This window comes from Bombus pascuorum, chromosome 5 (genome assembly GCF_905332965.1).
Source record: "Bombus pascuorum chromosome 5, iyBomPasc1.1, whole genome shotgun sequence".
Classification (NCBI taxonomy): Eukaryota; Metazoa; Arthropoda; class Insecta; order Hymenoptera; family Apidae; genus Bombus; species Bombus pascuorum.
In genome coordinates this window covers 17,077,393-17,092,398 of record NC_083492.1, presented here as the reverse complement: position 1 = coordinate 17,092,398, position 15,006 = coordinate 17,077,393, and the positions used below count along the sequence as shown (strand labels likewise).

Below are 15,006 nucleotides of genomic sequence, written 5' to 3'. Positions count from 1 at the left end.
TCATCGACACGGTAATGAGACACGACTATTATGACTTTGTTGATAAAGCCTGAAATAATTACGAAAATAATTGCGAAAGAATATAGAAACCTGCAAGCTGAATGTTTAGCTGAACAGCTGAAGTGTTTACGGTGTTAATGAAATTTCAAAATACATATCTTGTATAACATACATGATAAATGTTTAAATATCTATACGGTTTCGTGAATCATCGTAGCTAATTCGAAAAACTGATTAAAAGGTGTCTTGTTTGCCGAGAGAAAGTTTTATCTTCAATGTTGATCGTATTTCGACGTTAGCTCGCGCACCACCGAACGTCTTAATAAACAGCAATAAAATAAAATAAAATTCCACGTGGAATCAGCCTACGATTGTTTCGTGCTGCGTATTTGAAACGTATGTACGAAGTCCAAATCGAAGAGATCGAAGCGATCTTGCGCCAAAGTTCTCTCAACCATTGTATCACGTCGATGCCAATTCTTTAGAGAGAGAGAGAGAGAGAGTGAGAGGGGGGGAGAGAGAGGGAGAGATTTCGCATGAAAATCTCGCGAAGAAAGTTCGATCGTGCCTTCTAGTGTTCGCAGTGACATGGTTACGCCTCTGTTTTGGCGAACGATCCCGCGACGATCGCGGTTCCATCAGATGCAAAGGTCACACGTTACGTAACTTTGTTCCAGAAGATCGCGGACATTTGCTTCCGCGATTTCATACTTTCTCTTTCTCTTTCTCTCTCCCACACTCTCTTTTTCTCGTCTGTTATACAGCCGAGAAATTAGCGAGCCGTTATCTGTTTTACAAGGATTACAAAACGATTTTTCCTTGACGTCGTAAATGCGATACGAAGCTTTTCGATTCGAGAGACAAAATGTCGCAACGATCATGGAACATCTGTCCGTTTTAAGCCATTCGCGTGATAGAATGGACCGACATGTTTGTTACGTTACAACAATGGAATATTCCGTCAAAATACACGAAGTAAATTACCACGGTTTCGTTTTGAACAAGCGAAATAACGCGCTTCGACTCGAACGAATCCTAAGAGATTTATACATTTGCTTCGTAACGATATAACAAATAGTTGCATTTTTTGATAAGAATGATTCGTTCTTTGATCGCGTATGGTTTAAAATAAATAAGAGATACGTATCTATGGGAAACGGTGTAAACTATGTGAGTACAGTGTACGATTCCTCTTTGTTTTTTTTTTTTTTCTTTTTTGGAAAGATAATATTGTGATTGTGACTGGAATGAAGAAGGACGATTAAAGTGTAAATATTTGTTAAGCGACTGCGTGTTCTTTTTTTCGCACCCGTTCGAAACAGCAATGAGAAACATATCATTGTCAAGAGACATTTAAGAATGCGTGTTGCGAAGAAGCATCGCGAAACGCGCTATAAATTTTCTGAAAAGAATAAAACCAAGAATCTCAACTTTAGCCTTTTCATCGAACATCTGCTTTTCTCAGAGCTTGGCCGAAAAAAGTTAATTGTTTGCATTGTCGGAGCTGTTTAAAAATCGAAAGTTAAACAATCTACTCTTCGTTATCCTCGACATTGGTACCTTATTTTATCGATTCCTCTACTTTGTTTTCTTTTTTTACTTTCTCTTTCTATAAATCGTCCTTGAAGCTTAATTTCGTTTAACTTGAAAAGATGTTAACTAAAACTGCAAACTTTGATCCTTTATTTATTCCAAAACGAAGATTGTAAATCATTTATATATACTTATACAAGCGTCTTTTTTATTAAACTCAAAGTCACGTATTTGTAAATTAAGATGCTAATTTTTATTTCGACGAAAGAATTAATTTATAGCATAAGAAATTGTTTACCGCATATATTTGCGTCATTTATACGTGACGACGTTATATTGCGACTGGAGTTTTTCTCACTATCACACGTATCGAAGATAAATCGAAGACCTTTCCTAATCAGAAAGTTCGCCAATGGCATTATGAGTCTCCTCGTGCAGGCCTGCCAACGAAACTGCACGTTTCCTCGTTACGATCAGCGAGAGAGTTAAAAGATAACTGTAACCGGATTTACGTACAAAGCGAAAGTATGGTTCTTCGTACTGGATATGGATATACAATCCTTCGCAGTGTCTAGTTACGACTTGTTATCAAGGCACGTATGTAATATATCTAAACGTATTTCCGTCCGGAGCTGGTGTCATTACGTTGACGTATGTAAATATGTATAATATGAATACGTTTAGAAAACTAATTCGGTCAAGCAGTTACACAGAGTGTCTCGTTTTAACTTTCCCAGACAAATGTCTCGAAAGATACGAGAAATATAAAAAAATGTTTCAAATGAAAATTATAGCACATCGAAGGAAACGGATACCTTTGGTGATATTGAAAAATCTCTCAGTAACCAACTTCGAATCTTTAAATCAGAAGCTATATTTTTAAACGTGTCTCAAACTACTCTATTACTTTACTTACTCTTAATATTTTATTTTAATGTATAATGCCGCACACAAGGCATTTCTGAGATATAATTGCTCAAATTTAACGCGCCGCCCCAACATTAACGTCACCCGATGTATGCTGCCTGTACAAATGGATTCTATTGCGATAGATGTTTGAGTTCGTTGGAAGCATTTACCTACTCTGTTTACCGCTGTAAGCGATAGATCCTAACACGTATGGAAAATTCTGCGTATGATGCCTTCGAGCGTTACTAGTTGAACTCGATAAACATCATTCTTTAAACAGCTCCACGTAAAAAATTTGTCATGAACGTTTGAAAATATGAAACGTAGGATTGCTCGTACGTATTCGAATCTATTGGCTACCACACTGAATAAGGTTTGCATTTCGTTTATAAGACAAAATATATACAGTGAAATACATATTTACAAATAAAGTCCAGCACGATGTACAAAGTCCGACTGTACAACCTTCGTACAAGTGTACAGTGGATTACGTTAATGCCAGCGACATATCACATTTGAACAGTTGTAGATTGGGAACAGCCTATGCAGAAAATACATTTTGGTAGAGTTTCGAAGACATCTCGATGCGAGCTAAAACCATATACATAAAGATATAGATTCGAATTAAAAAATTCGAAGTTGACCATCTGTAAAAGATTTTTTAATGTCTGCACAACGTCAAATATGCTACAACTTTTCGTTTTTATACTTCTCGTATCTTTCGAGATATTTGACTATAGAGAAATTGAAATGGGATAACCCGCACAGTTAGTTGATCGATCGTCTAAAAATAGCTGAAAAGAAAATGAGAATCTTTTTGTCTACAAGGGTGGACATTTTTTATTAGAATATTTTAAGTGGAAAAATTTTATTACGATACTTTAGATGAAAACTTTCCGATAGCAGAAACATCTTTTATTAGAATATCTCCTGGGTAAAAGATTTTAATTTACGAAGGTGGACATTTTTTATTAATATACTTTAGAGAAAAATTTGTTTAAGCGAAATTTGCGAAGATTCGATAGTTTGGAACAAACGTTACGAGGTATGTTTAATACCTCGGCAAGGAACCGGCCGCCAAACGATCAAACCTCGAGAATACAGACGTGCACCGAATTTCTGTTCAAAGATCTTCCCTTGTTCGTTGAAGAAACGTTCTTTCCTCAAATGCTCGATGATTGTCGTAACACTTGTAATACCTAGTGATACTTGTGCAAAAACAAAGACGATAAAATTACTACTTTTAATATCGGTATCTTTGGAATCTCGAGATAAGGAATCGCACGATCATAAACGATCTACTATGACGTATTTGTTTGTTTTCTTTTCCGGTGAACATTTCTCAAATATTTCTGCACGATCAGACAGATCTAGGAGGTTAAAAAAAGAAGTACGGAATTATCTCGTGTGTCATACGCGGAGGTTACAGTGACAAATGTTCATCTAGATATTCGTCGGCCTTTATACACCACGTTAAAATAAATTTCGTGACCTCCTAGGGACGACCGTGAGTTTTCAACGTCTCGGACATTCCGCCGTAGTATTGAAACGTTTTGCATATAATTATAGAAAGATTCATGGCGTTTCTTTCGAGTTCTCTCAACCAGCTTGCTTCGTTCACGATATTAACAATCTCTGGTCGATATCGTTCACTTTACGATACTCTTCCAATTGATCTTTCCGATAAGATATTTTCTTGCTCGATCGCCGTGAAATCTAAACCGTGTAATTACCAGATAACAATCACACTGCTAATGATTATATTCATGATTATACGTATTACAATGCTAATGAAATTTCAACAAATGTTGTTGAATACTTTTGCGAGTCACTACGTCTAAGTATATACGTAAGTATTCGTTGCTTTTTTCTTCTTATCAGCGAGTGTTTTGAACGAATTTTTGGGCGATAGAACAAGAGAAGGAGAGATATTCAGTACAAAACTAGTTTATCCGTACGAAGACGATAGTAGATGTTCTATTGCTTAGCACCTTACGAAATTTCCATGTGGATCTTTGTTATCTTTCGAGCGACATTCTGCAAACTTTCTTTTTTAACCATTGGACAATCTAACGAACCACATCGAGAAAAATTCGAATCTACGCGATTGTTACGCAACGAACGATTATTACATTTCTCTATCATATTATTGCGTAAATCCTATCGATTTCGTTGAGAATTGACGCAATGTACGAGTTTCCTTCGTCTCTTCGATAAACTTTTCCTTCGAAATCATTCTGTGTTTCAAAACGTCAAGGTCTCTTTTCCCTAGCAGTTTTTATGAAATCCCGACCAGCTTCTCGTAATTTGCGCGATAACTGAGAATCATGATTATATCGACTGCTAGTTTTTATAAAATGACTGCTTTTTTTATTATAAGAAATTAATTATATTTTTTCAACTCATGAAAACGTATTATAGAAAAGAATACAAATAGAAACTAAGAGAACGATAATTTTACAAGTTGAAATATCTTCAGATTCTCAGAAAATTGATCGATCGATTCGATCGATATCATACGATGATGTTCACAAAATTCAAATTCAAATACATCCGTAAATCGCAGATTCATTTCTGCGTGACATCGCGTGAAAGTACTTTTTAAAAATATCATTGTCGTCGTCGTCATGATCATTAACGTAGGTGATCTAAGACTCTCGCACAGTACCATACGTATAGCTACTAAAGCGGAGGAATTATGATAAACGTGTGCTCGTGCCCTCGTGCTGGACACCGAGAAGGTTTTTACGCGGGTCAGGGACATTTTCGGAGGCGTTGCCACTCTTTTAAATTTATCCTTCACGACAGCATCGAACTGCTGTCTCTTATTAACAGCAGCGATATAAGTACGTTGCCGCCCGGTTGTTGAACCTGCCAATTTTGCCTCGAAGAAACGAACATTCGAGGTGAATGATCGGCCGACCGATCTCCCCGCTGGAGATTTAACGCGTAAACATGTTAGAAGCTTCCAAGGTCGAATTATACAGTGTATGAGATACCAAGTAACGCTAGCTGCCACCATTCGATGATTTATTTCATTTTTTATCCTGGCAAACGTCACCAAGCACGCCAAAGTGGATCAACCGTACCGTTACAACTATTTGACTTTACATTGGAAATCATAGGATTTTATAATTCCATCGATCGTTCAGCCCTGCTGTCCTTAAGTCTATAGAATTCGAAATAGAACTATTGCAATGGATGTCAGGTTTTTCAATATTTCGTTTCGATATTGAATATTTATATGTATTACGTCTATTCTTTCCTCCTTTTTATTTTATTTTATTTTATTTCATTTTACTTTATTTTATTTTACTTTACTTTATTTTACCTTACTTTACTTTACCTTATTTTACTTTACCTTATTTTACTTTACCTTATTTTACTTTACCTTATTTTACTTTACCTTATTTTACTTTACCTTATTTTACTTTGCCTTATTTTACTTTACCTTATTTTACTTTACTTTATTTTATTTTATTTTATTTTATTTTATTTTAATTTTTTTTTTTTTTTTTTAAGATTAAGTAAGGTAAAGTATAAAACTTAAGTTAAGTAAAGGATTGTGAACGATCGCACGACAAGAATCTCGAGGGTGTAAAATCTTTATAAAACAGTTATCTAATAAATCAGTAGGTAGCTTCTTGAGTTAGGCGAGCGGTTGGCATAATTGAGGTTGCTTCCCTTTGGAAGCTCTTCGTTGGATTTTTGTGTGTCGTTTCTAATGAGGTCTCGAGGTTCTCTCCTTTTCAATCTACGCAAATCCATCTAACGAATATAAAATACGAGCTATGTTGCTTCTGCATTGACGTGCACTGTATTTGTAGCATGTTTATTGGCTTTGTCTTTCGTTTCTTTTATTTGTAAATCTTTATGGTTCGTTAAGCTTTTTAGTTCAAATAAATATTACTTACAATTAGTTTTGATTATTTAATTTCATTAATTTTAACGCGCCCGTCCAGAGCAAACTCATATCCAATATTAGAAATATACATATTCAGGACAATTGTTATTCTTTATCCATATTACTCATTTCCATACGCCAATCACGAAACAACAAATTTCATATTTCATTATCATCTATCTAACAAGTACCTATATATGTATTTTGCAAGATTCTCTCGTTATCACTATACCCAACGTTTTCTACCGTCAATAAGTAAACCGTTCTTCGAATCCTTTAATAATAGCTCGGTATTAAATATAATACATACTGCGCGAAGACGCGACTATTCGATGACGCGACGCGTCTGTCTTTTTCTTGCACTGGGTAACTCGTGACTAGTCACGAGTTGGAGACTTTCAAGAATCCAGGCTTCGAATCATATTCAAAGTGATTCAAACGTTTCGTTGTACATATGGATTCGAAGAAATTCCAAGTGTTTCGAGTCTCGTCATTGGTCGTGGCTCCTCCGCAAAGTCGAAATCCTCGTCCGTAAAAATAGAATAACTATTGGCGCGATCGCGCTTCTGACCGTCAAATCGAGGTCTCTGCTCGTGCAAGAAGATGGTGTCGAACGAACGAACGAGCTTCGCGAAGTGCGAAGGAAGAAAAAGAGAGGATGCTGCTTTAATCAGGGCATGTCGGCGGAGATAGGAGCCAGGTTACGGAGAGAAAATGTGCAGGTTTCGTGCGGCGCAACAACTTTCTTTCTTCGGATAAGGCGCGTGGGTTGCCGAACCGGGGCCTCAAGGAAGCGTTTCCTACGGTAGAAATGGCAACAGCGACGAGGAGACGCAAGGGAGGACAGGAACTTTCTCCACCTTCGTCGCTCGCGACACGCTGCTTTGGAAATTATGGCTCCTTTCTCGATAGACGATAGGAAAGTTCCGCTAAAATTTCGTCCAATCCGCGTATTTTTTCATTGCTTTGATAACGATATAAAAGTTTCGCACGAACGAAAACAAAGGAAATGGGTAGACAACAACAGGATGACGAATTGTAACCGTCTAGATAGCGAATAGATTCGAATAATTACTATCACTGTAGTATCCTATAGGCTAAGAAAACATGATATACTCGTTTTAATTATTTCATCGATGTCTAATCTTCTCTTCTTAGTTAAAATGTCCCGTCTAGCATTTTTTCATAATTAGAGAAACGAATTAGCATCGGACAAAGAAAACGATAAAACGTGTTTTCTCCAGTTTCGAAATCGTGGACGGGACATTTTGATTAAAGGCCGAGCGATAAAAGTGCAAATAAAGCAACGCGCAAAAGCCTAAAATCTTATTATTTTCGACAAATAAAGCTTTTTAGCGTGTTATTATTTGCATAATTAATCGGAAACGAGATCGACGTCTACTTTTAAATCTTTACAAAATATCGTGATTTCAGTGCATCGTTCAATTTTCCGAGCTACTAATTATTCTCATTAGCTAAATAACTTTGTTAGCCTGTTGGACGCGCTCGATCATGAAGCGTTATACCATCGCATGATCCATCGTTAGCACGATTTTATCGACTTTCTTCAAAATTTCTCCTTCTAGAAAAGAACAAAATCAAGCGTGTCGAACATTTAAATTACATTTAAATTAATTTATTTCTTTTTCCAATAATAAGAGCGGTAACCAAATTTTACAAGATTATTTTTTATTATATAAGATTACAAGAAGTTGAGTAAAATCGACCGTCAAAAACGCCCGATATCGATCAACGTCAGAAGTATTTCTGTTTATAAAATCCTCCTTAATCCGTCTCATAAATTCGAAAGCAAAGAGTTTGTCGAGTGGCAAAACAGTTTTATAAGGTCTGATAATTACAAATGCCGATTTTATTATTTATCACGCATCGACTTCTGAAAAGCAATCTAATCGCATATGCGAACATTGGTGATCGTAAAGAACAAAATTATTACAGTCTGATTCGTCTTTAATTTTGTAATTAAAGTACATTTTATCAAAGATAAGCCAGTGTTCGAATGTTTTTCAGCGCTAAAGGTAATACACGTGGAAACGATATCCCGAAGTAATCTTGTTAGAGGACAACGTAAAATTTCATCGAATAGAGACGATCGTATGTCTCTTCTTACTTACGATCGAGCGTAGTGTACGTAAGATGAAGTTCTTTGATCTTTGCAAAATCGAAAAATATTTTGTTTGTTCGTCGTATCAGCAAGGTTTTAAACATTTGCACGTTTAAGGCAATTTCTCGCTATTGACAAAGCGATTACCGTTGATGTCCTACTTTTTCAAATTTCATGAAGTTCTTGCGGTTGTCAACGATGAAAAATATCCTTGTGGTTCGTTTACAATAGCGGACGGAGGGAGATGAAATGCCGAATAAAGAAGAAACTTTGGATTTTTGCTGACTGTCGATAGAAAGAAAAACGTTGTTACCATAGACTCGCTAGAGACGAGAACATTAAATATTCCGTAGGTAGGTTAGGCCATTGTCGATTGAGAAATCAAACGGAAGACACGAACGTGGCTCGTCGTTTGTTCGTGGATTGCGAAATGTAGGATCCGACGTTACATCAATTCCTGACTTGCTCTGTTAGAGAATACATACTATATTCAATGAACAGAATTTGTCCTCTTGCAGAATAAATAGTTGTTAACAACATTGCGATATTTCATTGTATTTTTCTTAAAATGCCACGAATATCTCTATATAATATTTATATATCGCGGAATTTTCCATGGAACGATGATAGTGTCACGGATCGAATTTTTGTCTGTCGTGTGTTACGCCAGATGCGATGGTCCTTGCGAGGTTTCCAATGGCGCCAAAACCATTGTCACACTGATCCACCAGAAGGCTAAGGAGATAACCTAAACCGAATCTGTTCAGTTTCATTTCTCTTCGCATAAACATTTTCGGTTTACGGAGAAAGCGGGTGTCTGGAGAGATAATAGGGCTTTCTCATGAACAAGGTTGCCCACGAGCATTTGTCTTTACAGTTTCATTTATTAACCAATGGGCATCGCAGATCATTACCCTCACTTTCTACCGAAAAGTGTAGACGACGAATCCGCGTTCTAAGTTCAAAAGGGCACACTCACACCGAACTTTCCTCCTTGATGGAACGAGACGGGTCCACACAGTTCTTCTTGTGATTTCTTGTAATAAGAAACATAATTGTTACCAATAAACCCAATTTTTTACTGAATCTTTGATTATCATTTGAAATTACGTGACACTAGCTCGCTTATTCCATGGATAAACGTAAGAAAAACATGTTATATAAACGTAAACTTGCGAATGCCTTAAAAGTTACTAGAAATACTAAACAACAAGGGATTGGTTTTCTTTTAGATGAAAAATAGAAACAGATTGGCGATACTTACATGTATTAATTCCATTCCAAAATATGTAAAAATTAAATTCGTGAGATTTTGAATTTCTTGTTGATTTCCTCTAATTTCGATTAACGAGTTACGAATTTCTGCATTAATTCCTAACATGTATTAACTCTTATCACGTAAATTTTTTCGTGTAACATTCCCCAGAAATAAACATTCTCCAATGGCATAATATCCAACGATCTTGAGGGCCAAAAACTAGTCTTTATTGCTGGTCTAGTCTAGACGCTCTTGAATATTTAAACAGTATTAATAACGATAACTATATATACATATATAGAGAATAATATTATAAAGTAGTATGATATTAACATGATAAGAAATATTATTCGCTTCTGTATAAAAAAGATTACGGATTTATGATCTATTTGCAACAGGTCTGTCTATTTGCATAACATCAAACCTATTAAATTATTTCTTTCTTCAACTATTTCAGCCATGAAAATATTAAAGCCAGAAAATCAACGAATTCGTACTTTTTCCCGTGTAGTCTTTATAATCTTCATTAAAGAAAAAATAAATCCGTTATTAATTCGTAATTTATAAGTCTACGTTTATATGACTTCTCTCATTTTTACGTATAGAATATAGTATATAGCTTTGTTTCGCGAAAAACGCTACTATATTCGTTATATATTGTATAAAAATGTCCGTGCTGTTCTAAGAAAAATGTAACAATATCATAATATTATTGAAATTATTGATTTGCATCTAGAAATTATTGCAGTAATCGAGAGATTTGAAATCGTTGACAGAAAAGTTCACGTTTCATCACTGACAATTCCAAAACCTAACCTCAACCTAACCCCAATTATTGATTTTCCGTCTTTATTAAACAATATATCGATCGAATGAAAACACATTATGTCGAAGGTTACGTTCTCCAAGACAATAAGATGTTTAATTTTATATTAAATTACTAATCGTGACTAAATTGAAAATTGATAGATTGTAAAAATGTATTGATCACTCGTGATATGATGTTGAGGAAGGTTACGTTGAGCTGGTAAAAATTTACGTGTATCAAAATCGAACGCATAGCGTGGGTGAACCACGAGGGAACGACTTATATTTAGCTACTCGTATATTAACGTCGAGTAGCGTTTTATTGCAATGTGCTACTCTCGTTCACCCCGGTCACGCTTTCTCCGAGAAACTCGAGACAGGGCTCTGCATTTCCATTTGTACAATCTACAGCAATTATATTTTAGATCTTCGAGAAAGTAATACGTACTCGTATTTCATATTCCATCGATTTGCAATTGATACGTATATGTAGACACAATGTTTATACGTATCTTGTGATATTCCATTTCAAGATCAATTTCAACTTCGTTTTCGTATTAGACATAGATTTTGCATGCTTCTGTAATACACGAGTATTATTCAAATATTTGAATTAATGGCAAACTAATGATCAAAAGCAATACTTACTTATTATCTTCTTGTGAAATGAATAAATATACATTCTTTATTTCAGGATCTATTACGCAAGAGTATATTAAAATTAGATAGAATGGGCGATTGATCGAAATATTGACCAATTTTAGATATCATTGATAGAATTACATAATCACGATAGACTTACTATTAATTACGAAGAATCTTTTCTGTTTTATCTATAGGTCGACGATCAAACGAATTGAGGATGACGAATTCCTTAAAAACCAAAATTGTCTCAAAAAGATAAAGGTTGTCACTTACAGATGACAATTTTTCTTTGATCGCATATTAATTTCTAAAAGTAGATTTTATCATATCACGATTTATTATTTCACGATAACTTTAACGAAAAAAAAAAAAAAAAAATCGTCTTGAATATATTTATAACCTTATAACTAATACTAATAGCTTTGTAACTATAATTGTTACACGCCGTTAAAAATAAAGAAAGTATCTACATATTTTTGCGCGGTAATACACGTATTTAATGAAATGAAAAATAAGAATTTATAGGTGATTATATATCAGTATATTAATTCACTGGTTAATATATTTTTTAATGATCTTACAAGTTTCTCATCGTTGATAATTAATAGTACCGAGCATCTAAGTTTTTATATTTAACGTTGGGCAATGTACTAGATATTTGACCGTGGAATCAGTGACGAATCAGGGACGAATTATTCGTTTCCTATGAGCATAATTTCCCCTGTTCGCTGTTTGATCGAGGGACCTCGCCTTGCTCTTCACCTTCGTGCTTATACTTTAGTTGATTTAACCAAATATAACCTCGAATAACGTTTCTAACCGCGGATATAGTTGTAGGAAGAAAGAATTAATTTAAACATACTTGGAGTTATTTGTCAAGGTAACTTGGAGTAAAATAAAATTGTTACTTTTAATTCATCGTTATTTATACCATTGCATATAATGATCCTACAATAAAAAAGATGTCAACATAATATTCATGTGTGAGCGTGTACGTCACAGCAATGTCAATTCAAGAATAGTATTGATTATATGGCAAATTTTAAAGTTCGGAATATCTAAAACTTAATTTTAGATCGAAATTTAAAAATGCAGATCTTTAAATTTAAATGTCTAAATTCAAATTAAAACGTGCGAATTTATAAATTTAAATTTCGGAAGGTCAAGTCGATTCTATTGAATATCGATACGTTTCATCGACCTATCGTGAAGTTGGCTAAAAGTCGATATTGTGAAAGCCTGTAATGGCGTTCAGCGGACGCTAGTAACAGCTGTTCCGTTGTTTGGAACGTAACTGGAAGTAAAATTTGTATATCTTATTGACAAATTAATTGAATATCTACTTTGTAATGTCAATAGCATAAATGGCAAGTTTGAAAAAATTAACCTGTTACGTGTGTACGAAGAAATAAAGAAACGAATGTGCTTGGAAAAATAAATATAAATATAAGGTTATAGTACTGTATTTTGCCATACATATAGTACTGTATTTCCATGTTGTTAAAAATGATTCTCAGTGTCTCGCATTTATAAAAATTGATTAATAGACTAGAAGTTATAGAAAATTAACTTTATAAGAAAGAGAAACGTCAATATCAGCGATAAAATGTCAAGTAGGAGTGAAAGCAAAGGGCCAATTCCGCCCCGATGGCTTCATTGTCCACGGAAAGCAGTAAAACTAATACAGAATAAATTTCTCGCTTTCAAGACTCCGCTATCGTCTGCATTTGATAGCCAAGTGCCAGAAGAATGTCGTTTCACAGTGGATATGTTATTTGCATCGTTAAAGAGTCAGAAAATAAAACTAGGTCTATGGATTGACTTAACCAACACTACGAGATTTTATGACAAAGAAAGTTTAGAAGCGTATGGTTGCAAATATTTAAAGTTGCAGTGCAGAGGTCACGGTGAAACTCCCTCTGAAGAACAAACAAGAATTTTTGTGCAAATTTGCAGAAATTTTATATCGTTTAACCCGTTGGAAGTTATTGGTGTTCATTGCACGCATGGTTTTAATAGAACTGGCTTCCTTATAATTAGTTATTTAGTAGAGACTGATGGTACTAGCGTCGATGCTGGTTTGGCAGAATTTGCCACTGCAAGACCACCAGGCATATATAAAGCTGATTATATTCAGGAACTATTTAGGAGATACGATGATGTGGAGGATGCTCCTGATCCTGCTCCTAGACCAGCTTGGTGCTTAGAATATGATGATTCCAATGTAGAAGATACGGATGAAGGCACTAGTACAAATAGTAATAATTATAATCAAGACGCACCCAATAAAAAAAGGAGGCGTGAGTTTAATAACAAAAATCCAATATTCATGGCTGGTGTACCTGGAGTAACTCCTATTTTGGAGGATAGAAAATTAAGCGGAATACAGAGACGTGTTCAAGGTATCTGTTCTTGGAAATCAGCTGGATTTCCAGGTTCTCAACCAGTTTCTATGGATGAAGATAATATTAGATTGCTACATGAAAAACCATATAGAGTTTCATGGAAAGCCGATGGGACCAGGTTAGATAGCAATATATTAAAACATTGAAGGCAACTTTAAAATATATTGACTATATTTATTTAGGTACATGATGATGATCCAAGCAGATGGAGAAATATATTTTGTAGATAGAGATAATAGTGTATTTCAAGTTAATGGAATGACTTTTCCACATCCAAGAGACATATCTAGAACTCTTAAAGATACATTATTAGATGGTGTAAGTAATCTTTTACAAGGTTTGTAAGTTTTGAAATTATCGAACTGGTTATTGATAAAAATGCCTTTATAGGAAATGGTGATTGACAAGGCAAATGGTAAAGAATATCCAAGATACTTAGTTTATGATGTAGTGATGTACGATGGCAAAGATATTAGCAAACTACCATTCCATCCTGAGCGTTCTTGCATCATTGAACGAGAAATTATAGGTGGCAGACATAGAGCAATGAAGGAAGGGAAATTGAAAAAAGAAATGGAACCCTTTTCAGTACGATTAAAACATTTTTGGGATGTGACACAGGCTGCTAATTTATTAAGTGAAAAATTTGCCAAACAACTAGGTCATGAACCTGATGGTTTAATATTTCAACCTGCTAAGGAACCCTATTGTCCAGGGCTTTCACCAGATGTTTTAAAATGGAAACCCTTGTCACAGAATTCTGTTGATTTTAGATTAAAAATAATAACAGAATCTGGAGAAGGAATTCTTCCAAAGAAAATTGGCTATCTCTATGTAGGTGGTATGAGAGAACCGTTTGACAAAATGAAAGTTACTAAACAAATAAAAGATTTAAATAATTCAATTGTTGAATGTAAATTCGAAAATGGCCAATGGGTTTTCATGCGTGAAAGAACTGATAAATCATTCCCGAATTCATATAATACAGCTCAGTCTGTGTGCAAAAGCATTATAAAACCCATAACAACTGAAAGACTTTTAGATTATATTAATAGACACCGATTTCTAATAGATGATTCTGATCTTATGCCACCTCCGAATAAAAAACGTAATATATAACTGACTACACATAGTTTTAATGATATTGTAATGTATTTAAGATTTAAGAAATGGTAGGCTTATTGTGAGATTTTAATTAGTCTATAAGCATGAAATATATGTATCTAGCCTATTGTACTTGTATTGTATTGAAACTTGTTTAAATTGCTGTAAAATTTTAACAATTTTAAATTGTTTGCTCAATAAAGATACTCTGTAATAAATTAAATGTTTTTTTTTTTTTGTTTCACATAAGATACCTATCACCTAATCCTTTCCTTGTCAGAATTATTTTATGTCTTTTATTAGAATAGTTTTGTAAGAC

General features: G+C 34.6%; 2 protein-coding genes across 2 annotated transcripts in view; both read left to right on the top strand.

The window, feature by feature from the left end:
• LOC132906818 (transducin beta-like protein 2) overlaps positions 1-15,006 on the top strand; it is a 63,105-nt gene that overhangs the window by 46,492 nt on the left and 1,607 nt on the right. The gene's annotated exons all lie outside the window — the stretch shown is intronic.
• Positions 12,650-14,910, top strand: LOC132906821 (mRNA-capping enzyme). Its single transcript, XM_060959370.1, has 3 exons — positions 12,650-13,701; positions 13,766-13,901; positions 13,974-14,910. The coding sequence occupies exons 1-3, from the start codon at positions 12,785-12,787 to the stop codon at positions 14,700-14,702; spliced, it is 1,782 nt and encodes a 593-aa protein (XP_060815353.1). The 5' UTR covers positions 12,650-12,784; the 3' UTR covers positions 14,703-14,910.

Coding starts and splice junctions, on each gene's coding strand:
- LOC132906821 (XM_060959370.1), top strand. CDS start 12,785: ATGTCAAGTAGGAGTGAAAGCAAAGGGCCAATTCCGCCCCGATGGCTT. Junction 13,702..13,765: donor TGGAAAGCCGATGGGACCAG/GTTAGATAGCAA, acceptor ATATTTATTTAG/GTACATGATGATGATCCAAG. Junction 13,902..13,973: donor AAGATACATTATTAGATGGT/GTAAGTAATCTT, acceptor ATGCCTTTATAG/GAAATGGTGATTGACAAGGC.